The sequence below is a fragment of the Gambusia affinis genome, linkage group LG01, assembly GCF_019740435.1.
Source record: "Gambusia affinis linkage group LG01, SWU_Gaff_1.0, whole genome shotgun sequence".
NCBI lineage: Eukaryota > Metazoa > Chordata > Actinopteri > Cyprinodontiformes > Poeciliidae > Gambusia > Gambusia affinis.
In genome coordinates, this window is record NC_057868.1 from 40,401,473 (window position 1) to 40,424,442 (window position 22,970).

At 41.6% G+C, this 22,970-nt stretch overlaps 2 protein-coding genes across 2 annotated transcripts; one reads left to right on the forward strand and one right to left on the reverse strand.

Moving 5' to 3' along the window:
• Positions 1–189: 189 nt before the first annotated feature.
• Positions 190–4,776, reverse strand: LOC122832349 (galactose-specific lectin nattectin-like). Its single transcript, XM_044119043.1, has 7 exons — positions 4,685–4,776; positions 3,863–3,928; positions 2,538–2,547; positions 2,177–2,331; positions 1,198–1,332; positions 605–716; positions 190–409 (listed from the first exon to the last, which is right to left on the reverse strand). Exons 2-7 carry the CDS (start codon positions 3,926–3,928, stop codon positions 339–341), a joined length of 549 nt encoding a protein of 182 aa, XP_043974978.1. The 5' UTR covers positions 4,685–4,776; the 3' UTR covers positions 190–338.
• Positions 4,777–14,923: 10,147 nt separating this feature from the next.
• On the forward strand, positions 14,924–22,229 carry LOC122832542 (L-rhamnose-binding lectin SML-like). The gene is made up of 7 exons (XM_044119435.1): positions 14,924–14,936; positions 15,176–15,229; positions 20,787–20,814; positions 20,952–21,020; positions 21,106–21,235; positions 21,347–21,450; positions 22,105–22,229. Exons 2-7 carry the CDS (start codon positions 15,176–15,178, stop codon positions 22,128–22,130), a joined length of 411 nt encoding a protein of 136 aa, XP_043975370.1. The 5' UTR covers positions 14,924–14,936; the 3' UTR covers positions 22,131–22,229.
• The last annotated feature ends 741 nt before the right edge of the window (positions 22,230–22,970 follow it).

Sequence of the window (22,970 nt, forward strand, 5' to 3'; positions counted from 1 at the left end):
CAAGCTGCCACTGAAACATCTTAGCTTAAGCCTGGAGGCTCAGGCATCGTGGTGGGATGAATGATGGTTTCATGTTTTCACTGGTTTCACGTTACCATGGAGATTCAGAGACAGATTCACTCAATAAATTGTCTTAATTTAAAGTTTATCATCTTTTCCCAGAGAAATAAAATGACATGACAAAACAAGTTTCTTCATGCAACAGATTTATTGGAAATCAGATTTTATCCTTGTGTCTTCCAGCAGTGACGCCATCGAGGCCTGACATCCTGGAGGAAGTGACATCACCAGTGAGAAGGTCACATGGTCATGTTGGATTTCTCAGGAAGAGGGAGGAGTTAGACTCTTTTGGCACAGATGTAGAAATTATTTCTGCTGCACCCTTCATCGTTCAGGTACATAGTTGATCCTGAAAAGAGATTAAAAAATAATATCAGGAAAATATTTCAGCAGCAGGTGAATCTGTTTGGGATCCTAAATCAGCAGATCGTAAGATTTATTAAAATCATAAAATGAACTTGATTTATCAAATATTAGCTGCACAGCTCCATCTTTTTTAGGAGAGTTTTAAACAAAAGCTCAGAGGCTGATTGATGATGTTCACCTTTCAGGTTGATCTCCATGCAGTGTTCATTTCTACCAAGGTTGTTTGGTTCCCCCCTGGGCCACGGGGCGGAGGTGAACTTTGACCCGTCACTCCACAGCCACACACCCTCCTGAAACCAAATGTTTTTTAATAACACATTTTATTATGCATACATTTTATTTCCTTCCAGGACTCTGAGGACTGGTGTCCAAGCTGTGGCCCAGAGGCCATTTATGGGCCCTTGATGATTTTACAAGGCCCCTTGATTCCCCATCATGATCAGTCAGTCAAGTTTATTTGCATAGCACATTCCAGCAACAGTTAAAACTGCTTTACGTCATAAAAACATTAAAATATAAAGTCATTACACATGATATAAATAAAGTTCACCAGCACAGGTGGTTTATGCACAGACAATTTTTAATATTTTATTGCAAGATCCATTCATCCGTCCATCGATCCTTTGCTTATCTGGTCAAAGGTCGGAGACCCAGACTTCCCTCTCTCTGCCCCTTTTCCCAGCTCCTCTGGGTACAAAGCAAAACATTTGCTCTAAACCATCCCTGACTACCAAACAATAAAATAAAATAGGAGAAAAGAAGAAAACTGACCTTGACAGCATCGTAGCCTCCGACCCAGGTTCTCACGTACGATCCTTTCCTACTGTTGACCAGATTCTTCAGGAATCTTTGGTCAGCGCTGTTGTGGACGGAGGCCAGATTTGCACGTAAACCAGTGCAGGCACGCTGGGAAAACAGAAAACAAAACAGAAAAATACTAACAAAAACAATAAAATCAACAAAGTAGAAAACTAAGAAAAGTCCAACTAAAAGAGAAGATGGAGATCTTTATTTAGTTTGACTCTTCTGAAGACAAACTTGTAGCGACACTTGATGACTAGCAGCACAGTTTGTTGCTCTGAAAGTCGTTTCATTCACCCAGAGATCCAGTCCAGATGGTTCTACTGGTCTTTGTCTCATCACGCCTATAAGGGCCGAGGTTGTCCTGAACTGTCTCTGTAGTTAAGCTGCTATAGACCTAGAACTGCTGGGGGACAAACTGAACACTTCCTCACTCTGCTACAACTCTCCAGTTGTCTCCATAGAAGCTCCACCTGCTCTGATGTCTGGATGTGGTTCCTTCCTGGAGGGAATCAGCAGATAAAGCTGCTGCCACCATCCATTCATCCTCCCTCTCCTCATATTTACTCTTTATGAACATAGAAATTACTCCAAGATCAGTTCTTCTGTTTCGTTTCTCTGTTCGTCTTCTGGTTCAGGCCGTTTGGACTGAGCCAGGTTCTGGTTCTGCTGGAGGTTTCTTGCTGTTAAAGGGAAGTTTTCCTCTCCACTGTCGCTACATGCATGTTAGATATGAGGGATTACTGTAAACTGAATGAAATAAAAGCATTTAGATGGAAATTCTAGATTCCAGATTGAGTCCTAAAATCATTCATGAAATGACAAACTGATTATTTATGAAACAAACGTCTGGTCAGACGGGGCGAAGATGAAATAAACAAAAAGGGAAAGAAATAAAGTGACAGATTTACAACACACAAAACATCAAATGATTTTATAGTGACTGTACCTCAGCAGAAGCCCAGTCCCTCTGAGCATTCTGGAAGAGGAAACAGCGATTTCCATACTTAGTCCAACCAGAGGGACAGCTAGCAGGAGGACGTGGACGAACAGTAGGAGGTCGAGTTGTAGGTCGAGGAGTTGGAGCAGGAGTTAAGAGACGATCTGGGAAATGCAAAGAAGTGCAACAAATCCTAAATAAGAGCTAAACTACTACATTTATTCTCAAAATGAATTTGAAGTCAGTATATATTTTATTAAATGGAACAGAGAGACTAGCAGCAAAATCCTTGTTCTTCATAAATAAATGAGAATGTATTGAGACAAACCTGCCTCATTACAGGTTCACAAGTATTTGTTGAAATACTTACCACATGTAGCCTGTGAATAGAGAGAACGTAGAGATTGTTAAAACCATGTCAATAAAAAGCTGCTAATCTAGATGGAGATCATCAACATATTTATATTGCAAGTTAAATTGGATGCACATACTAAAAAACAAACCATATATTTTCCTCCATATCAAAAGTTAAACTTCTCTTATTTAGATTCATCATAGAAAGTAAACATTTAAACCTGCATTTGCTGCAATGTTAATGTTGAAAACTCACAGAGCATCAGAACCCAAAACTCTTTGTCTCAGAAACTTTTATTATATCAGATCAATTTTACAAAGTCATAACTTGATCTGCACAATCATGAGGATGACAGCTGACTGGACGGATGTCCCTCCTCAATGAGGCAAGACGCAAAAGGTCAATGCTAGCAGCTGGTTGTTAGCACAGAGCTGTAACCAAACATATTCAGAAAAAGTTGAGTGAAAGAAAAACTGTCATAGGATCAGGTCCATAGTTGCAGGAATTCAAGCAAAAGGAGCCCAGGCCAGGTGCTGAGAGCTTAGAAACTGTCAAGTTTAAAGGTAGAAATCATTAATTTAGAGGTGAAAAGTATCATTCTGAGGTCAGTACAATTAATTTCTAGATAATTTTCACTAGACAGTTTTAATATTCTGTAAATTTGAACTGTATTTCATGTATTTGATCAATTTTAATCAATAGGTTCCAGAGGGAGCTTTTAATAGTCCAGATATTGAGCTTTGCGATGGTCCTTTAAGTTTAAAGTCCTTTAACTCTCAGTTTCAGTGCCTTTATGTAGCTGCTGTCTGTCTGTCTTCTGTCCTGCTAGCTGTCCACCTGCCACTGACCAATTAGCTGTTTTATCATCCAGCTGCTGACTGACCTGATTAGACTGACCTGGTGGAGCGCCACCTGCAGGGCACCAGGCTGCCCTTACAGTAACAAACACTTTTCAGAATCCATTTTGTTTAAAATATCTTTTATCATCAATCAGATGTAATATTCTATTTGTTGGAGACAAATTTTGGGTTTTCATTCTCTGTGAGTCACAATTATCAAATGTAATATTTAACTGTATGTGTAAAAAAATCTATACAATATAATGAGTATAATTGTCTGACATAAGGGAAATAAAACACTGAACTTTTCACAATAACTTTATTTTAATGTGTTTGTTAATACAGTAAATGTATCTTCATTCTGTGACTCCAACAGCTTTAAGTCTGAACACCTTCAGCTGCCTCATCTAAAAACTCCGCAGCTTCACTCTGTAAACATTTCCTCAATAATACTTTATAATCTGTTTTTCACTTGAGAGAAAAAGAAGATGGCAGACTCACATCGGCTCCGTTCCAGAGAACGCAGCTCAGAGAGAGGAACAAAGTCAAGTAAAGAACTGAGGCCATCTGAGGGAGAATCATCAGAAATATTCAGTTTGTCAGAAATAATGAATTTACAAAGCCTGTCATATGAATTCACACCCTGCATTAATAACTAGCCATGATTTATACTTGTTCTTATCAAATTAATAAATAAAATAGAATAAATACATTGTTTGCAAATTGTGTATTCATAAAACAAACAAGAAACAAAAACAACAACCAGAAAATCTCCATCTTTGGGCTCTCCTCTGTCACATTAACATCATAGAAGTTTGAGGTGGTAAAATAACAAAACCTGAAAATCCTTAAGTGATCAGTGCCAGACTTTAGACTGACAAACGGAAATGGATTAAAATGTTGAAGTGGAGGGAAATTTTAAAATAGTTTTCAATAAAGAGGATAATACCCTCCAGTATAATATAACTGTTACCTTCTCATGTTGAAGGCCTTTATTTAACAGGAAGTAGAAGAGAAAGCCTACCTACATATCTAGGTAAATTGGGTCTATAACCCCATTTGGATGCAGAATCAACCACCCTGAAAAACGTTATCACATCCATAGAAACATATTTTCATATTTGCTCAGATTTTTTTTTGTCTTTTTGGAGACAAATGAAGAAACTCCCTGACTGAAAAAAACTGCATCATTGCTAAAGATGAGCAGGTGAGTCCCCTTAGAAATTGTTGTTCATATTCAGTATCTGATGAAATGACAAAAGATCTATTTGAATTTTAAATTATATAAAGCATTGAGATAAAGAAGAAGAGCTCCAACGTTACCGTTCTTTGGGTTGTGAGCAGTGAAGTGCGTCTCAACAGCAGAACTTGGTACCAGGATGTTCAGGGATGGGAGGGCAGCCTTTAAATACCCTCACTGGGTGGTGTGACCATAATCTGTCAACATCGTCAGGACAAATAAATAATATTTCCACAGTCTACATTTCATGAACATATACAGATACAAAGGTATCAGCTAACATGATGAACCTCCCACAGTCAACAAGCTGCTGTTGATGAAAGTCTGATGTAATTATTGTTTTACACGCACGGACAGTTACTGCAAAATGACTGGGATGAAAATAGGGGGGACCCATGTTTCCTTTTTGGGCCGAGCCCGGCCGGGGTCCATGGGTAAAAGCCCGGCCTCCAGGCGCTCTCCATCGTGCCCCCCCTCCAGGTCTGGCTCCAGAGTGGGGCCCCAGGGACCCACGTCCGGGTGAGGGAACACCAAGTCCTTTGTTATCACTAATCATAAGGGGTCTTCAGGCTGAACTTAGTCTGGTTTTGGACTGTAGGAGGAACCCGGAGAACCCGGAGAGAACCCACCATGGACAGGGAGAACATGCAAACTCCATGCAGTAAGACCCCGGGCCGGGAATCGAACCCAGAACCCAGAACCCAGGACCTTCTTGTTGCTACCTACTGCATCACTGTGCAGCCAAAGACAGAAAGTCTAACAACTGAAACCGTGTGCATTTGATCAACAACACAAAAATCCTGAAAATGCTCCTCAAATGTTGCCTCAACATCTGATAGCAGAAAATAAATACCATGTCACAAATGTTGAGAATTATATAAATGATATATTTTTATTTTCTTGGGATTTAGATGAAAAACCAAAAAAAGATGTTGGAATATTGCATTTGGTGCATTGTGTAAGAATGTACAAATGTGCCAGCTGTGCATTTATCAAATGTAGAAAAAGCAAAAAGAAAATGGCGTTGGCGAGATTCTTCCAGAACTCGGTCCAGTACCCGGATGCTCAACATTACACTGTTGATGCTGAAAAGTGTGAACTCTGACGTTTAACACCCATAATGTTATATTATCACACTTGCATTGAGTTAGTTATGGTGAAGGCAACACTACAGTCTCTACACTCTGATACAGTGGAGCCCAAAGTGGGTCCTGGAGGGCCGGCATCCTGCATGTTTTATTAATCAGTCAAATTTTATTTGTGTAGCACATTTCAGCATCAAGGCATTTCAAAGTACTTTACATCAAATCAAACACAGAAACACAATGCAACATAGAATCAATAATCAAAACACAACAATGAGTCAAGTTCCATCAATAAATTTGTAATTGATTACGTTTCAAATAAACAGTTTGGTCTTTAGTCAAGTTTGCATCCATAAAAGTTTTACCTGTTACACTCCTACTGTGTTATATGGAACAAAATACCTGTTGCTATTTTTATTCCCACTCACAATCACAGAGCTTAAAACGATGAAAACAGACTTTCAATGGACTTCCAGCACCAGGCTCCATACAACTCTTTCACAGAATTTCGCTCTGGGACTCCGTCGTCCCTCACAGATTTTTGTGCCATTTCAACACAGAATCAACAACCAAACCATAACATTAAGTCAAGTTCCATCATTAAATTTGTAATTGATTACGTTTCAAATACAATCCTAAACAGGTGGCTTTTTAGTCGAGATTTAAAGGAGGTCAGTGTTTCAGCTGTTTTACAGTTTTCTGGAAGTTTTAGTCTCTCCCTGTTTTAACACACATGGATCCAATGCCAGGTCATTAGAGACCTAAAGAGATTATTGACCTGCTGATAGATTGTTTTACCACCAGGGAGAGACTAAAACCTGCAGGATGCCGGCCCTCCAGGACCCACTTTGGACACCACTGCTCTAATATGTGCTAACATTGAAATTTGAACTCTGGCGAATTTGCTGTGAATGAACGGATTAAAAATCTGCTGCTGTTGGATCAACCTTCCAGACCTCTCAGGTCTTCTGGCACTAGTTTGCTCTGCAGAACCAGAACCAGAACCAGAACAAGCATTCGGCTTCTATGCACCAAAAACCAGGAACAAACTTCCAGAAAACCTCCAAACAGCTGAAACACTGAGCTCCTTTAAATCCAGGCTGAAACTGACCTGTGTAGAGCTGCTTTTATTAGTAAAGGAACATTGATCAATATATTTGATGATGGTTCTGATCATGAAATTTGATGAAATGTAACGTTTGTTTCTTAATTTCACAACTGCTGACTGTGTTCTGTTTTTAAGATGTAAAGCACTTTGAATGCTTTGTTGCTGAAATGTTTCATTCAAATAAACTTGAACGTAACCTGTTCATGTTCAAGGGTAATTGTGTGAACTCAGCCAGAACCTGGCAGCTCAAACGTTTAAAGAACTGAAAGGTTTTAGTTCTGCTGTCGTTCTCTGCATGTTGCTGGTTATGTGTGTTTTTCTGGAGAAGATGATAAATTGTTCAATAAACATCTGGAAACTTTGTCCCTCTCATTTCTGAGATCCATAAATATGAATTAAGGACTGAAATGTAATAGATTAAACTCTTTATTATACTTAATTTGGATTTAAGACCATTAGACTGATAAACTGAATTATTTTATTTGGTTTATTTGGAGTAGATTTGGTTCCTGTCCTAGAAGCTGCCTTCAGGGTTTGGCTTCCTGTTTCATCTGATCTGTTTTCTGTTGATCTTTGATCATTTGATCCTTTTAACAACAGAGGTGGAAACCAGCAAACAGTCATCAGATCCACATGTACAGCAGTCATCGTGTTTCCAAATGTTCCAGAAGGGCTTCAGGGTTAAACTCTGTCATATTTAATGATAGTTTCATTCTTTGTAATAATATATAACTAATGCAAACTAAGCTTCAATCATTGAGCCCAATCAGACCTGAAACAGCAGACATGTTGGGTGTATTTAATTTCTGTTTGGGATCAGTAAAGTATATTTTAATAATTGTGTTTTTTTTAATTTAATGTGTTTTGTTCATATTCAAAGATTTTGCTCATAAATAAATTCCCTTTATCAATATTTTGGTTCAGGTCAATAATCAATAATCTTCTTACTTGACGTTTTAGATGTGAATAAATGAAAGTAGATGAATAAAATTATTTACTAACACAACAAAAACAGGAATCTTTAGAGGAATTGAACCAACAACCCTGAATCAGACATAACTGGATCATCTCCAGTTTAACGTCTTTAATGGCTTTAAGTTGTTTGATTCAAAGCTTTTTAAGAGTCAAACTAATCGACTCTCTGACCTGATCATGATTTTTAATTCCAGCAAACTGCTGAATCATCAGAACCTGTTTACTTTGGATAGGCCGATCTCCACAGCATCAGGGTGTGTCTGACTCAAACGGGTCGCCTGGTGTTTGAATATCAGATTTCATCCAGAACTGCTTCTGTTCCTCCTTCACTTTGTCAACAAACTTCTGGGACCCGATCCGTCCCATCACCACTTCACTAACACACTACAAATATTAACATTAATATTTAGAAATGAGTATTAAATAAAAACATGAATGCCTTTGGAAAAGTTCTACACTGTAAAAACTGACATCCTTCTTCAAATTCAATTAAAAAAAATACTTTATTGGCTCTTCCGGGTAATGGCGACCAGGTAGGCAGCATAAAACAGAGGCTCTGCATCGATAGCTACAAAAGACCCCCTAATTCAAGGTACTGACTCGTCAAAAGTTACTTTTTCTCAAGAAGAATGAGCGGGGATAAAAGCAAGAAGGGACGAGTCCAGTCTCGGAATCCAGAAGCACGACATGAAAGCAAAGTTTGCGGAACCCATCCGGTCGAAGAAGGAGAGAAGATGGCGGATGAGACCTTGCCTGTTACAATTAGCTCACTGAGGCAGGTGGTGGGTGAAGTAGTGGCGGACGGCATGCGAGACCTCAAATTAGAACTGAGAAAGGAGTTAGCGCAAGTGAAAATGAGCGTGAAAGAAGAAATGAAAGACCTCTTGAACGAAATGACGTCTGAAATAAATCAACAGGTTAGCACCGCTATCAACAAGACAGAGGAGCTAGCTAAGCGCCTTGGAGAGATTGAGAAAGGCATGGCGAAGGAAGAGAGATGGGACTGTGGAGTGAGAGATGCTATTGTCCAGTTGCTGAGTGAACAGAAATTGCTCCGGGAGAAAGTTACGGATTTGGAAGGGCGCTCACGCCGGAATAACCTGCGGATATACGGCATTCCTGAAAATGCGGAGGGTACCTCGATGCTGAGGTACGTGGAAAACATGCTTAAAACTGAACTCGGGGACGGCTTGGATTTAGGCAGCGAGAAGAGCCTGGGGATAGAGAGAGCCCACAGAGCGTTGAGCGCGCAGCCCCCGGCTGGTGCCCCACCTAGATCCACGGTGGTTCGCTTCCTGAAATTTAATGTTAAAGAACAAGTCCTCCGCGCGGCGTGGAGAAAGCCTATACATATACAGGAAAAACGCATATTCTTCGACCATGATTATGCCGAAAGTATACAGCTGAAGAGGAGAGAATATGCTCCAGTTAAGAAGGCGCTCAAGGAAAATGCTATTCGGTTCCAAACCCCGCTGACTAAAATGCGTGTGCACTTCGACTCCGGCATGACCATCTACAACAGCGCGGAGGAGGCAGCCCTGGACCTGCGGAGACGCGGATTTACAGTGGGACCGGTGTGCGCAAACAGACCTAAAGTTATCACGGCGGAGATGATCAACAACCTTCTACCGGTGGATGTGGTTGGACCGCGACGCGGAGGGAGCGCGCCGGGCCTGCGAGAGAATGCACGGGAAAAGTTGAGGGCTTTCCAGCGACCGGGCGGAGAGGACGTCGTTGTTGATGAGTAATCTTTTTTCTTCTCCCTACCGAGGAAACTTCGGCCGCCCAACAGCTAGCCCCTCGGGCTGGCTGATCAGTACTACTTAAAAGCTCTGGGTGATCGGTTCTGCACAGGAATATGGTGGGGACTATGACTCCCTCCCAGGATGATGAAGGATCGATGCAGGTGACTCTTAGATTAGTTTTTTCAGTTTCCTTTCTTTAAGTAGGCAACTAAGCAGGGGCCCCACGTAGTGGCAGTTTCCCCTACAATAGGAGGGATAAGGGTTCCTCTTATTTGGAAGACCTGTTCATTGTTATGTTAAGTTTTCTTTCCAAGTATTTTTGTTTGTTGTGTGTTCTGAGGGCTGGGAGTGTTGGTTTACAGGTGGGTAAAAACATGTTGATGTCTGGAGGATATGTCCCATAATGTACTGACTTTGAATGTGAATGGTATAAAGAATCCCATAAAAAGAAGTAAGATTATCTCAAAGCTTAAGCGAGAGCAGGTGGGTATTGGCTTTTTACAGGAGACACATTTATCTAATGATGAACATGAGAAACTTAAGAAATTGGGTTATAGAAAGACATATTTTGCTTCCCACAGATCGGGGAAAAAAAGAGGGGTGGCTATTCTAATATCCAACAATATCAGATTTGATCTTATTTCAGAACACATAGATAAAGAGGGAAGATTTGTGTTGGTGAAGGGGAGGTTGGAGCAGGAAGAGGTCACTTTATGTAATATATATGCACCTCCTGGTAGTAAGGTGGATTTCTTTAAGGAAGTACTTAGTCTTGTGGCCACGGAAGCAAGTGGCACATGTATATGTGCAGGAGATTTTAACTTACTCCTAAATCCAAAGATGGATACAACTAGCAGAGAACGAAGAAGGACTCACTTAGAAAAGCAATTTAAAAAACTTATTCAAGAATTGGGACTTATAGATGTATGGAGATATTTGCAAAAACATGACCGGGAATTTACTTTTTACTCTGCTAGGCATAATGTGCATACAAGAATTGACTATTTTTTTATGTTTAATAGAGACCTTCACAGAGTAAAAGATTGTATAATAGGCCAAAGAGACATCTCTGATCATTCTGGTCTAAGTATGAAAATTAATTTAATTAGGCATTCTAAAAATACTCTATGGAGGCTTAACACAAGCTTACTAAATAACGCTGCATTCAAAACTGAAATGACAGAAGAATTTAAAAGGTATTTAGAATTCAATGACAACGGTACAGTTAGCCCTGCAATTCTGTGGGTTAATCTTCACAGACAGATAGGGCTGTTGAGTTGGCCTGCGTATCACCCGCATTTCCTCCCAGCATCGATAGATCATAAATATAGAAGGTGGGCAAGACAGGGAGTCACCGCATTCTGCACTATAGTTAAAGACGGGGTATTAATGAAATTTGAGGAGCTATGCCAGACCTATGAGGTGAGTAGAGAGGACTTTTATCGCTACTTACAGGTCCGTAGTTTCCTAAGAAAGGAAATGAGAATTTCTGACTTGGAGACAATTCCAGGCATAATACAACTTTTTATTGATTCATATGCTGGTAAAAATATAAGAGGAATTACTGGCAAATGTTATAGAAATTTAAGATCCATGAATAAAAACTCAACAGACTATATAAAAGAGCGATGGGAAAAGGAAGCAGACATGATAATTACGTCAGAGGCATGGATGCAAATTTGGAGGGGCTCCCTGTCGACCACAAATTCTTTGATATGGCGCGATTTCACGTGGAAGAATCTAGCCCGATTTTTCATCACGCCGAAGCAGAGATCTCAGATGGGTGGGTTACAGCTTCCGTGCTGGAGGGGGTGCGGCGTGACTGCGGTAGGCCACTACCATGTTTTTTGGGACTGTACGGAGTTACAGACTTTTTGGAAGGATGTACATCGTCTAATATATAAAGTTTTGGGTATAAATCTGGACTTGTCATTCACTGTTCTGTATCTTGGAATGCTCCCTGAGGGACTTAGCAAAGGGGATACATACCTGCTGAAAATAATTATGGTCGCCAGCAAGAAAGCGGTCACTAAGTGTTGGCTTCAACCAGGCCCCCCTTCATTGAAACTCCTGGTGAATATTATAAATATGATCCACGACATGGAGATGTTGACATTTGCAATACGACTTAAAAAGGAGAAAGGAGAGAAACTCTGGAAACGTTGGGAATGCTTTATTGTCAGAGGCGATGAACAGTGATTTGTGGGACTCTGCACCACCTGAGCGAGAAAATGGGGTTCCTTACCTGATCACATATTTTTGGTTCTCTGGTTCCTGATTCTGGACTTAATACTTTGTAATAGTTATGGAAATGTAATATTTTATATCGGTATTGGTGAATGTCACCTGCCCTAGCCCTCTTGTTTTGCCGTGTTCTGTATTTGTATATCTACTTGTTTAAAACTAAATAAAAATAAAGTTAAAAAAAAAAAAAAAAATACTTTATTGAGCCAAAAGGGAAATTGAAGTGTTAAAATTTATTATTTTATTTCTTATATTGAGCTTCTTATAAAGACTTTAAAGTTATTACACTGTGGTTATGTTTTATTGCCACTTCAGTTCCACATTTATTTGGCTGGAAAATCCATCTGTCTGTCCGTCCGTCCCAGTGTATCATGCTGTAAAACTTATTTGCCCTGTTTAACATTTATTCTGTTTCTCCTTTTTTGTCACAATTTAATGTTTCAAATCATCTATTTTTTATTTTTCATAAAGAGTGAATCCCAGAAGCAGTTTTCAAACGATGATTTTAAAAATCATGGCCCATCAGAAACAACAGCTTGTGAAAACTCAACAATCCCTCTGAGCTGCAGCAGAATTGCTTTAGTTCAGTCACACTGGACGGTTCTGAGTATGAAGGATGTTAATTTTAGAGCTCTGTCCACCATCAGAGAGGTTCAGCATGAATTATTATTATACCTGCAGGTCAGGGAATAACCAGGCCAGGATCAGGCTCCTGAAACTGAGCTGAAAACACTTTTATCAAACCACCAATAAATAAACAGAAAGGTTTTTGGTTTGCTTACTGAATATGACCTAATTATTCTGTTCAGGTATGGTGCAAAAGAGGCACATCTAAAAGTTGAAGGACAGCTGCCCTTGAGAACAGGAGTTTGAGACCCCTGGCCTAAACGTTACCCTTATCCTTACCCTATCCATTCCATACTTAACCCTAACTCTAACCAAGCTCATTTCATACTGTTAGGATAATTATGTATTGTTATCATTCTTACATTAGTTGGTTTACTAGTTTGTTTTTCATTCATAGGTTTAATATTCACACCCCAGAAAGGAAGAGTCTGTTAAATTGTGTGAAAGACAAAACTTGCTTTTTCCTTAGACCTTGAAGCTGCAGCTGCTCTATAAATCTAGGGATACTCCTTAAAGGGCCTGTGTGTTAGTTCCTATGTTACCTTTCTCTATCTTCTTTGAGTTATTACCTTTACATTCCATTCCTGCTCTGTTCTGTAATAAAAAGACTTGTTCTGATGCAGAGAGTCAGAACGCATGGTGAACACCTTGGAGAAGTGGTTTGCTATGTCTTCTCCTTCTGCAGAAGCTTGGTTGAAAACTCATAAACGTTGTCTGTGGTTCTCTTTTTATGTAGGTTTAGAAAATACCTATCACATACCTCAGTCCTAAATCTAACCCCTGACCCCAAAACAGCATTTTCCTTGAAGGGACCAGGCTTCGGTCCCCACAAGAAGCAGCGGGTCCCCACAACATAGTAAATGTCAGGATAATGGACCCCAAAGGGTATTAAAAACAAACTCACACACACACACACACACCCACACGCGCACACACACACACACACACACACACGCCCACACACACACACACACACACACACAGGCCGGTCTTTCAGGAACTCCCTGGCCTCTTTCTCTCCACAGTTTGCTCCTGGGCTGCTGAATGATTAAGTTAAGAAAAACTCCAGAAGACAAACTAATCTGGGTATTTAAATCTTATTTCTGAAGAGTCAAGAAAAGACTCACTTGTTAGTTTTGCTGAAGGCAATAACTCAGGATTGTGCTTCTTGTGTTGATGGAGGAGTGTGTAAATGGCTTTGCTTTGTTCAAGAGCCTTTCCTTCACTGAGGAGCTCAAGTAGCTGAAGAAAACAACAAGGAATCTTTAAAATAACTTGCAGAACGGCCAGGTCCACTTTACTTGTGACCAGGGTGAGTAAGGGGAAGGGTCGGGGTCAGAAGGTCAAACCTGAAGCAACTTCTTCACATTTGTGATTATTAGCGCTTATTTAACCTTTTGCTGTTTCCTGGATGTCAGAATGTTAACATCAGGCTTATGGTGTTAGTTTGGAAAAACCGGTTGGATTTTAGCTCTTGCTAAACAAAACCGATGCTTTATTTTCCTAAAATGTTTGGGATAAACATTTTGTTTTTGAGAAAGAGCTCTTATCATTAGATATCACACCATCCACACCAGATATTTATGCCTAAATCTTAATCCTTTAGTAGTTTATAGCATGTTGCTGATGCTTCTGGGAATCTCATTAAACATAAATAATCATCAACATAAACATGAACCTCCAGTCCCAGACAAAACAGCACAGACTCTGGTGCAGAAACATCCACATCACATTTACAGATAACGGTTCTCTCTGTGCTTTTCCAGAATCCAAAGGCCTTAGAAACGACTTGGTGACCATTTCCAGACTGAAATATCAAAGATTTATTTCTTCTCTCTTCCTAAATGTATTTATATCAGGATATGATAAATAAAGTTATATTTCAACAAAATGTATAGACGGGATTGAAATTAATTTATCATTTTGTATTTTGTATTTAATGGGATCAACTTTGCATGACACTAAAATTTGTCCACAATCTGTCAAAACTGAGAAAAAGCAAATTCAGAAGGAATCGTTAGATCCAACGTGTTTCCAGAGATATTAGTAAGGTTTTAAATACTGAACTCATCCAACAGTAAAATAACTGGGATTTCATAGAGCAGATAAAGACATTAATGGTTTATGATTCCTGTATAAAACCAGAGAGCAGATGGAGACGGCTGGCAGAATCACGGTCCACATCAAGACCAAGAATCTTTGTTAACAGAAAATCCCACCTGGTTGTTGCAGCCTGTATCTAAAACCCAACCGGGTTTTTCCATCCCAACATTTTCAGTCTGGTGTACCTGCTAGCTGGGCTGGGGGCTATAAAGAGATGATCAGTGATTTATCAACAGGAATGAGGAGAAATGGCTTCAGGTGTGACACACCCATCACCAACCTGAACTTCTGCTCAGACAAACTCAACAGGCTGAATTGTTGAAGGAGTAAAGACATTTTGTTCCTCTGTCAGATCATCAGTGAAGGTTTATAAACCCTCCATTCCCTGGTTGAAGGCACATTGTTTACAGTGAGTCCTGCTGCTGCTTTTATTCTTCATCACAACAAGGTAAGATTTGACTTAAAACTGGAAAATGTCAACCTATAGTAGCATTGTTTGATATAGTAAGATTTAAACATAGAAAAAAATAAATTGTAAGTTTAAATCTTACTAAAATCTTTTATGTTCATATTTATTAGTTCAACTGTGCCATTTAGTTCAGCAGATTGTTGAAAATATTTCAGAAAATCATTGAGTTTTTCTCAGTCAGATCTCAGAGTAACTGAATGTTTTCTATTTTCATACAGATGAAATTCGTCCTTTTTACTTTGTTCCTTTGTGGATTCGTCCTGGAAATCAATGTGAGTGAAAACCTTCTCTTCTCTTTGTGGTTTGAATATCTGTTGTTAAAAACATTATTTTACTGGTTTTATTTAGCAGTTATAGTTTTCTTGTCATTCAGTTGTTAACCAGATTTTAATTTGATGAATACAGATCCAAGATGTTTTTAGAAAAAATCTTCTGTCATTTCAATCTGGATAGACTCACACAGAGAAAGAAGCAGTTAGAGGATTTAATGATCCGAAATTTTTGGCGCTCGAACCCGGCGGAAGACTTGTGAGCTGAGGATCACCAGGCAGGTGATCGGTCCAGGTTTAGCTCAGGGTAGTCTTCCCCCCGGTCCAAATACTGGTGGTGGAACGGAGCCTTGAACGAAGGAGCAGAGAGGGAGCTAGGAAGATGTCCGTGGGATGATGGTGGAGATGGGGAGGAGGTGGGTCGAAGCACGGCTGACGAGCGAGAAGATCCGGGGAAGCTTGTCCTTTGAAGGGATCCGTGAACGATGATTGGCTGAAGCGGTGCGGCACACCTGTCCCGATTGGCTGCAGCGGGGGCATGGTGAGTGTCTGATGTGGGACGGCTGTGTTTTGTCTCCCAGCTTGAATTTTCGCCTAGGCTTCATTTCAATCTGGATAGACTCACTCAGAGAAAGAGAAGCAGTTAGAGGATTTAATGATCCGAAATTTTTGGCGCTCGAACCCTGCGGAAGACTTGTGAGCTGAGGATCACCAGGCAGGTGATCGGTCCAGGTTAAGCTCAGGGTAGTCTTCCCCCCAAAAGAGGGTGCCGGGTTGAGGTCTAGCTGGCCTGCAGTCTGCAAGACTTGTTAGGCACAGCTACGTTGGCGGGGGCCTGCAGTCTGATAGACTTGTTAGGCGCGAACCGCGTTGGCGGGGGCCTGCAGTCTGATAGACTTGTTAGGCACGAACCGCTTGGTGACCTGTGGAGGATGGAATGACTGTTGTCGAGCCGAGGGCTGAGGACCCATGGTCCGGCCGGATCTCCTAGCAGAATGAGATGTTAGAAATGGCAGAACGCTCCACCACCAGATATGACGAGATGCTCACCTGCAGTTATGGAACGTTGAGCTTTGAGTAGGATTGAGAGATCGGGTCTGATGTAAGATGAGAAGGCTGAGGACGCCAAGCGTCCGAGCTGAAGGAGAGAAGCTACAGGGACGCCTTGAACGGCAGTAGATGTAGCGGCGCCTATTCTAAAGAATGGCCTGAAAAGTGACTAGGTGGAAGACCGCAAGCTGCTAACGTCAGTCTGAGGTGGTGAGTGAACCAGTTAGCAGTCACGGCGAAGCATTCAGGTGTGAGAAACAGAGATTTGGATTCGTGGCAGAGTTGATGTCTTTACATGTGAATTTGAGCAAAAAGGACAGAACGGACCGATCATGCGTGCGATAGCGATAGTACACAAACCTTTCGTTTTGGTGTGTTTGATGTGAAGGATTGTAGTGGTCCGCGAAGAATTTTAGATCAGATATAGATAAATCTCATGACAAACTGAATACTTTCGATGCAGACGTGAACTCACTCAGCCCAAGAAATCCATGGAAGGCTAGCAGGAAAGCGCATGGAGGAGCGCTTAGGTGTAGGAGGAGAAAGCTCTGGACGGAGCGCAGTGATGAGACTCCTAGGTAGTAGGAGTGTGATCAGTCTCTGCTATCGGGAATAGAGGGGCTGTGCTTAGCAATCCCTTTGAGAAGGAGCTTCGCAGCAGAGTTCGAGAAGAGGCTAGGTGATTAACTAGGTTTCTGTAGCTTCACGTGAAAACTGATGCCCGTGAACGGACTGCGGATGTAGGACAGTACGAATCGACGGTGGTCGAAACAGTAGGTGATGAAAGCGAGAACTGTGGATATACTACCAGGGTAAAGGGGAGAATTGATAGCAGAGCAGAACTTGGTGAAGGTTTGCCAGGCGAGAGTATGTGAAGAGTGTAGATGGGGCGGAGCCCGACTTTATGTAGTGGCGTGATGAATGCGAGAGGGAGTGGAGAGAGCCATTTATAAAGCGTCAGATCTTCGAAGGTTTGCGTTAGCTCGGGTTGAGCGTCGCCAGCAAGGCATGGACAGCGAAACCTGAAACTTAGAACGGGACGGAGAGTCGGCGATAGCATTGTATGACCGGACACATGCTGAGCTGAGATGATGAATGTTGTTGACAGCTTGCCATGTGCAGCGGCGAATGAAAGGCATAATGGAGCTAACGGATGGGCAGCCTTTATTAATGCTTGGACCATGGTAATATTATCGCAGCGCGCTAATAAACGCATTCTGCTCCAAGGATGGCCCCAGAGGCGACAAGCTACGGCAAAGGGAAATATTTCATAAAATGTAGAGGATTCGGACTGAGGAAAATAGGAAGGCAACTGTCCAGCAACCATTTACCTTTTAAAGCCCCCAAAACCAGAGGACGGGCAGCGTCCGTGAAGACCTGAAGCGAGTCGGTCGAGAGAATGACGTTGGCTGAATGCGAGCCGCGTGGTGGGGTGTGCAGTCTGCGAGACTTGTTGGGCGCGAGCCGCTTTGCGGGGGCCTGCAGTCTGATAGACTTGTTAGGCTCGAGCTGCGCTGCGGGGGCCTGCAGTCTGTGAGACTTGTTAGGCGTGAGCCGCGTGGACAGGGATCTGCAGTCTGTGAGACTTGATGGCCGTAAGCTGCGTTGTCTCCCCACGACGAACAGCCCTGCGCCTGATTACTCTTCTGCAAGGAACACATCCTACCTTCACACATACAACATGACACAACGCAGAGCCCGTAGGGTGTCTCCACCAGCTGCAGGTTTGAAGAGGGAAAGCCTGGGTTACGTTTGCAACCAACAGGGAGGGACAAACGATAACGGTTTTAGGTAAACGGCCACATGCCAGGTGTAGGAGCATATTATGAATTACTATATTCCAAATGGTCTGGGTCACATGATCTGTCTGCTGTCTATTTAAGTAGCACTTGGTGTTGATGAGGCAGGTGTGTTCCACCCGAAAGGGGGAAACAGTTTTGACCGCAAGGGAATGAAAGGCAGCTCAACGCAACACAATAAACGACGTGATGCACTGATACCGGGAGGGAATTAAATGCTGTTTGGATCACTGAGAAAATGTATGCAACGTGTTAGAGGAATGACTTGTACAAAGAAAATAAGTCTATGATTGCTAAGTCAAGATAATAAATGGATTACCTGCAAAAGAAAAACTGATTGGCGTGTCAACTTTACCCCGGTGTAACACCTCAGGGGCTTCAAGCTTTGGCTTAGCCTCTATACCAGGGAAGTTAGATCTTTGTAAGCTTTATCGCAGACGACGTGTGTTTCCATAAGGTTAATTTCGCTGATTTCACTCGTGTGTTTGAGGAGGAAAACAAAAACTTCCACAGCGCTCCGATGTAAAGATGTAAAACAAAAAGATTCATTCCACAGTTTCTTGTGTTATCCTTTACATGAGCAGTCAAATCTTAAATAACCTCCACAATACAAACTACGGTTGAAAACTGTGTGGCTCTGTCGATTCTCACTTGCAGCGACCTCGCCTTTTTCCCTCTCTCTTCCCTTCCGTTAACACCAGGCTCCTCACCTCTTTTGCATAAATTGCAAAGTGGTCAATGAAGTTATAAGGCATACAAACTTAAAATAAAACACTTAGAACATTATGAATTTAGCTACATGCAATATAATAATACTTCCTAAACCTCAACAAATTCTCTTATTAAATTACTAATTAAACGAATAAGTTTTATACAGTAACTGAATATTTTCTACATTAACTTGGCCTCCACTCGACGGTTAGACTTGGTGATAAGCCGTCAGGCTATCAAGGACGACGCTTGTTTATGCGAGTGCGCTTTGTGGTTCACTGCGAATAGCTCCAGCAGAGATTACGTAGCAAGTGTGACAAACATGAGAGATCGTGCATTTATCAAAACGCTGGCTAGTCGTATCCTGACGCGTTTGTTGGACTGGCGACTGTGCAGATGGCACGGACCTCTTTAGAGCGCATGTCTGCTTATTCGCTGCGTGAGTGCCTCCTTGAAAGGAGTCGGAACCAATGAATGAGGAGGAAAGGAAGCCGTCGGTGCGGGTGGTATTGCCACGTGTGAATGACTTGAAAGAGGACGCTCGTGAAGTTCGGATTGCTGTGCAGGTGAAAACTGACTGTTAGAGGGTTGAGGTTGACACAGGCGACTGGAACTACGTGGATGAAGGACGGGCAAGCACGTCTCCTTTGACCTGATAAAAGGAGTGTGAAACTAGACGAGAGCGGCAGGTCCAACGTGTTTTTTTTTTGTTTTGTTTTGTTTTTTTTCCCCTCCAATAAAAGAGGAATTTGTAAATAAAAGATTGCACCAAACTCGTTTGTTTTCAGGTGCGTTTCATGTGTAGCTTTAAAAGAATCCCCTCTATTAGTGAAAAGAGCTTAAAGAAACATGGTGCTGTGATTAGGAGACCAGCGGCAGCTGGGCTGGAGGGCAGAATGTGCTGAGATACGAACTGGACTTCTGACAGAATTTGGAGCGAGCTAAGCAACAGAGTAAAGAGAGGGCTACAGCGGCCTGAGCGGGGAAATAACGGAATGAGGTTGACAAAGAGCGTCCGCCATTAAATGGCGGGCCGTGAGAACCCCGGCTCTTCTAACTAATTGAGCTACTCGAGACCCTGAAGATGCCGACTGACCAGCAATAGGAGGCGAGATAAACTGAATTAAAGGTACTGGTGCGCTGACGGTGACATGATGCATATCAAATGAACGAATCAGGAGTGGGTACGTCTTACCTAGACGACGCCCGATGGGCGTAAACGAAGTTCCCGGTTGATGAGGCTGAAGAGTCAGCTGCGAGCTGAGATACGCGGAGGTGAGCGTAGTGATCTGATTTCGGTTTTCTCCTGGAGGTGGACTGGTAGAGAAGATGGGGCGACGGATCGAGTCCATGACGGGACGAGGAGGAAGAGCCGACGTGCGTCAATGGAGCCACGGCGGATCGTGGAGACAACCAGCGCTTGGCTGCAGGTTGACAGCACCAGTGAGCCGTAGCAGCTGACAACGGTGAGCCGGAGCGGGGAACCAGGCGGATGGCAGAGGACGCCTGCGTCATCAATGAGGGAAAGACATCAATGGAGGCCGAATGCAGGCTTGATAGGGTGGTTAGATCGGTGAGGAATGACTGGGAGTCGACAGGAGCGCAGCCGGCAGGTGAGGGACACTCCCTTTTTCTGGTTCTGAAAGAGGCGAAGATGATCGAAGGTGCTTCTGCGAGCTGAATTAGGGACTGAAGGACCGGGATTGCTGGCGGACGGGAGGCAGCTGACTAGCTGACTGAATGTGGGAGAGGTTGGAAAGCGCATACGTAGAATCGAAGCACGGCTGACGAGCGAGAAGATCCGGGGAAGCTTGTCCTTTGAAGGGATCCGTGAACGATGATTGGCTGAAGCGGTGCGGCGCACCTGTCCCGATTGGCTGCAGCGGGGGCGTGGTGAGTGTCTGATGTGGGACGGCTGTGTTTTGTCTCCCAGCTTGAATTTTCGCCTAGGCTTCATTTCCATTTGTGATTCATTTTGATTTTTGTTTTTTTTTTTACAGGCTGGTCGTGGTTTTCTGAAACCGAAAAGTTAGTGTTGCAAGTTTTAGCATGAAGACAAAATTATTTAATCTGAAATTATGAAACATAAATTTTGCTTTAGTTCATCAATAGCTGAACTTTTCAGTGTCTTGATATTAATATGATCTGAATCCTTCATATATCAGATACTAGGTCGTTCTCTGGATTAATATCCCTTGTGACTTGTGAGGGATCAGTCAGTCACATCCAGTGTGGTAAGGTCACTGGTTTTACTGGTTGTTCTGGTGCATTAAACCATGAGTACATTCAGATTTACATTTTTCTTCTGTTTTCCAACAGTAACTGGGAATGTATCTGTGATCAGTGCTACATTTGGACGAAGCGACCAGACGACGTGCTCCGATGGGATACCTGACGACCAGACAAAGAACACTGATTGTGCTAAGAGGGCAGATTTAGTTTTTCAGAGGTAAAGAGCTTTAGTATTTTGTAAAGGTTTTTCTAAGTGGATATGAATAAATAAATCTAAGAAATGCCAAATCACAATTTCTTGGAAACTGACTTTGATCTGAATCCACAGATGCAAGGGGAAATTGGCGTGTCCTGTCTTAGCCAGTAGCTCTGTGTTCGGAGATCCCTGTGTTGGGACCTACAAGTACCTGGAGGTGAAGTATCGTTGTCAAAGTGAGTTTATGGTCTAACTTCACTAAAATCTTTCTAAAATTCAAGAACAGCATTAATGTCACATTTGTTTTATTCAGGTGATTTAAATTTTCTTCCATTATCTTAAGCAAACTCCATCAGTAGCAGATTAATTTACCAAGTTTTTAACCTGATTAACAAACCTAGCTTTTCAATTGTCAAATTAATTAATTGAAATAATTTAGTGTTTTTTTATACGTTAAATTCTGTTTTTATTTTTTGTTTTCAGTCTGTTTTCATTTTTTATGTATATTACTTGCCTATTTCTTTATTCCTTTTTTGCTTCCTCTAGTTTGTTTGTTTTTTAAGTTAGCATCCCATAATAAAATATCAAGACTTGGAGTTTGGTTGCCATGGTGATCCTGTGGAGCAGGTTTTGTCCAAACTCTGTAGTCTGGTTAAAACTTTTCCCTCATCTGCTTTAATGTTCCAGTCCAGCTCAGTAACACAGTCAGTAGCATTAATGCCTTGCAGCAACAAGGTCCTGGGTTTGAATCCTAGCCTGGGTCTTTCTGCATTGATTTAGAAAGAATAACTTTAATATTTGGACTGAAGTCAGGAAACCAGCCTTGACTCTCCAGAGGCCTTGTTGCAGCTTTAGAACTGGTGATATTTCACTTTGTTGATATTTTCCAGATCCATTCCCACATAATTTACCCTGAAGTGACGAATAGACCTGCTGTGCTGAGGATGAAATGCATCATAATCAGAAACATCTACAGACGTTGTGATCCACTGATGTGCAGCTTCATCTCTCTTTAGTTTCTTTCAGTTTTCTTAGTATTTTATTTGCTTTTCTTCTCCAATCTTCATCCTTTTTGCTTCTATTTCAACTTTCCTCAATAAACTTGACTTGCATTTACATTTTGCTCGGTTTGCATTTGTTCACTACAAACAGCCTGATGGGGACAAAAAGTTTGACAAACTCCTTCCAAACAATGAAGGCAGTTTAAAAACTGTTTCCTGTCTGAACAGGAAGGAACATGTGGATGAAGTTGGTTGAATGTCTGTGAGAACGCTGCCTGCTGTCATCTGGATCAGATCAAGATGGCCTCCAACCAGAAGTGAGACTACATTTTATTGTTTACATAAAATATTGGCAATTTTATTTTAGCCAAACTTTGCATAAGTCTTACCTTCCATATTTAATATGGTCATGGTTGGCTGAGGTTTGTGGGGCTTATTTACAAAAATGCTTCTTCCGACCTCTAAACTTTAAAAAATTCCTAAAACATCACATGCTCATTCAAATGAGCTCAGATTTTTAGAATGCTTCTTTGGATTGTTCTTGACATTTCATACACTCTATGCATGGCCACATCTTCAAATGCCTCACCCTGGGTGTTCTCACAAGTTTGTACTTAACACAAATATCTGTATGTTTCTCAATCCTTTGACAATCCTAACTAAATTGCTCCCAATAGTGTCAGCCTTAGTCATTCTGAAAAGTTTGGCAACAGTCAAATTCACCTTTATCTTGGGCAGCAACATGTCTGAACATG

Excerpts from the sequence above, each read along its gene's own strand:
- LOC122832542 (XM_044119435.1), top strand. The coding sequence starts at position 15,176 with ATGAAATTCGTCCTTTTTACTTTGTTCCTTTGTGGATTCGTCCTGGAA. Across the intron at positions 15,230-20,786 it reads GATTCGTCCTGGAAATCAAT|GCTGGTCGTGGTTTTCTGAA; the intron begins GTGAGTGAAAAC and ends TTTTTTTTACAG. Across the intron at positions 21,451-22,104 it reads GGTGAAGTATCGTTGTCAAA|ATCCATTCCCACATAATTTA; the intron begins GTGAGTTTATGG and ends GATATTTTCCAG.
- LOC122832349 (XM_044119043.1), bottom strand. The coding sequence starts at position 3,928 with ATGGCCTCAGTTCTTTACTTGACTTTGTTCCTCTCTCTGAGCTGCGTT. Across the intron at positions 1,333-2,176 it reads GGGACTGGGCTTCTGCTGAG|CGTGCCTGCACTGGTTTACG; the intron begins GTACAGTCACTA and ends CTGTTTTCCCAG. Across the intron at positions 410-604 it reads CATGGAGATCAACCTGAAAG|GATCAACTATGTACCTGAAC; the intron begins GTGAACATCATC and ends ATCTCTTTTCAG.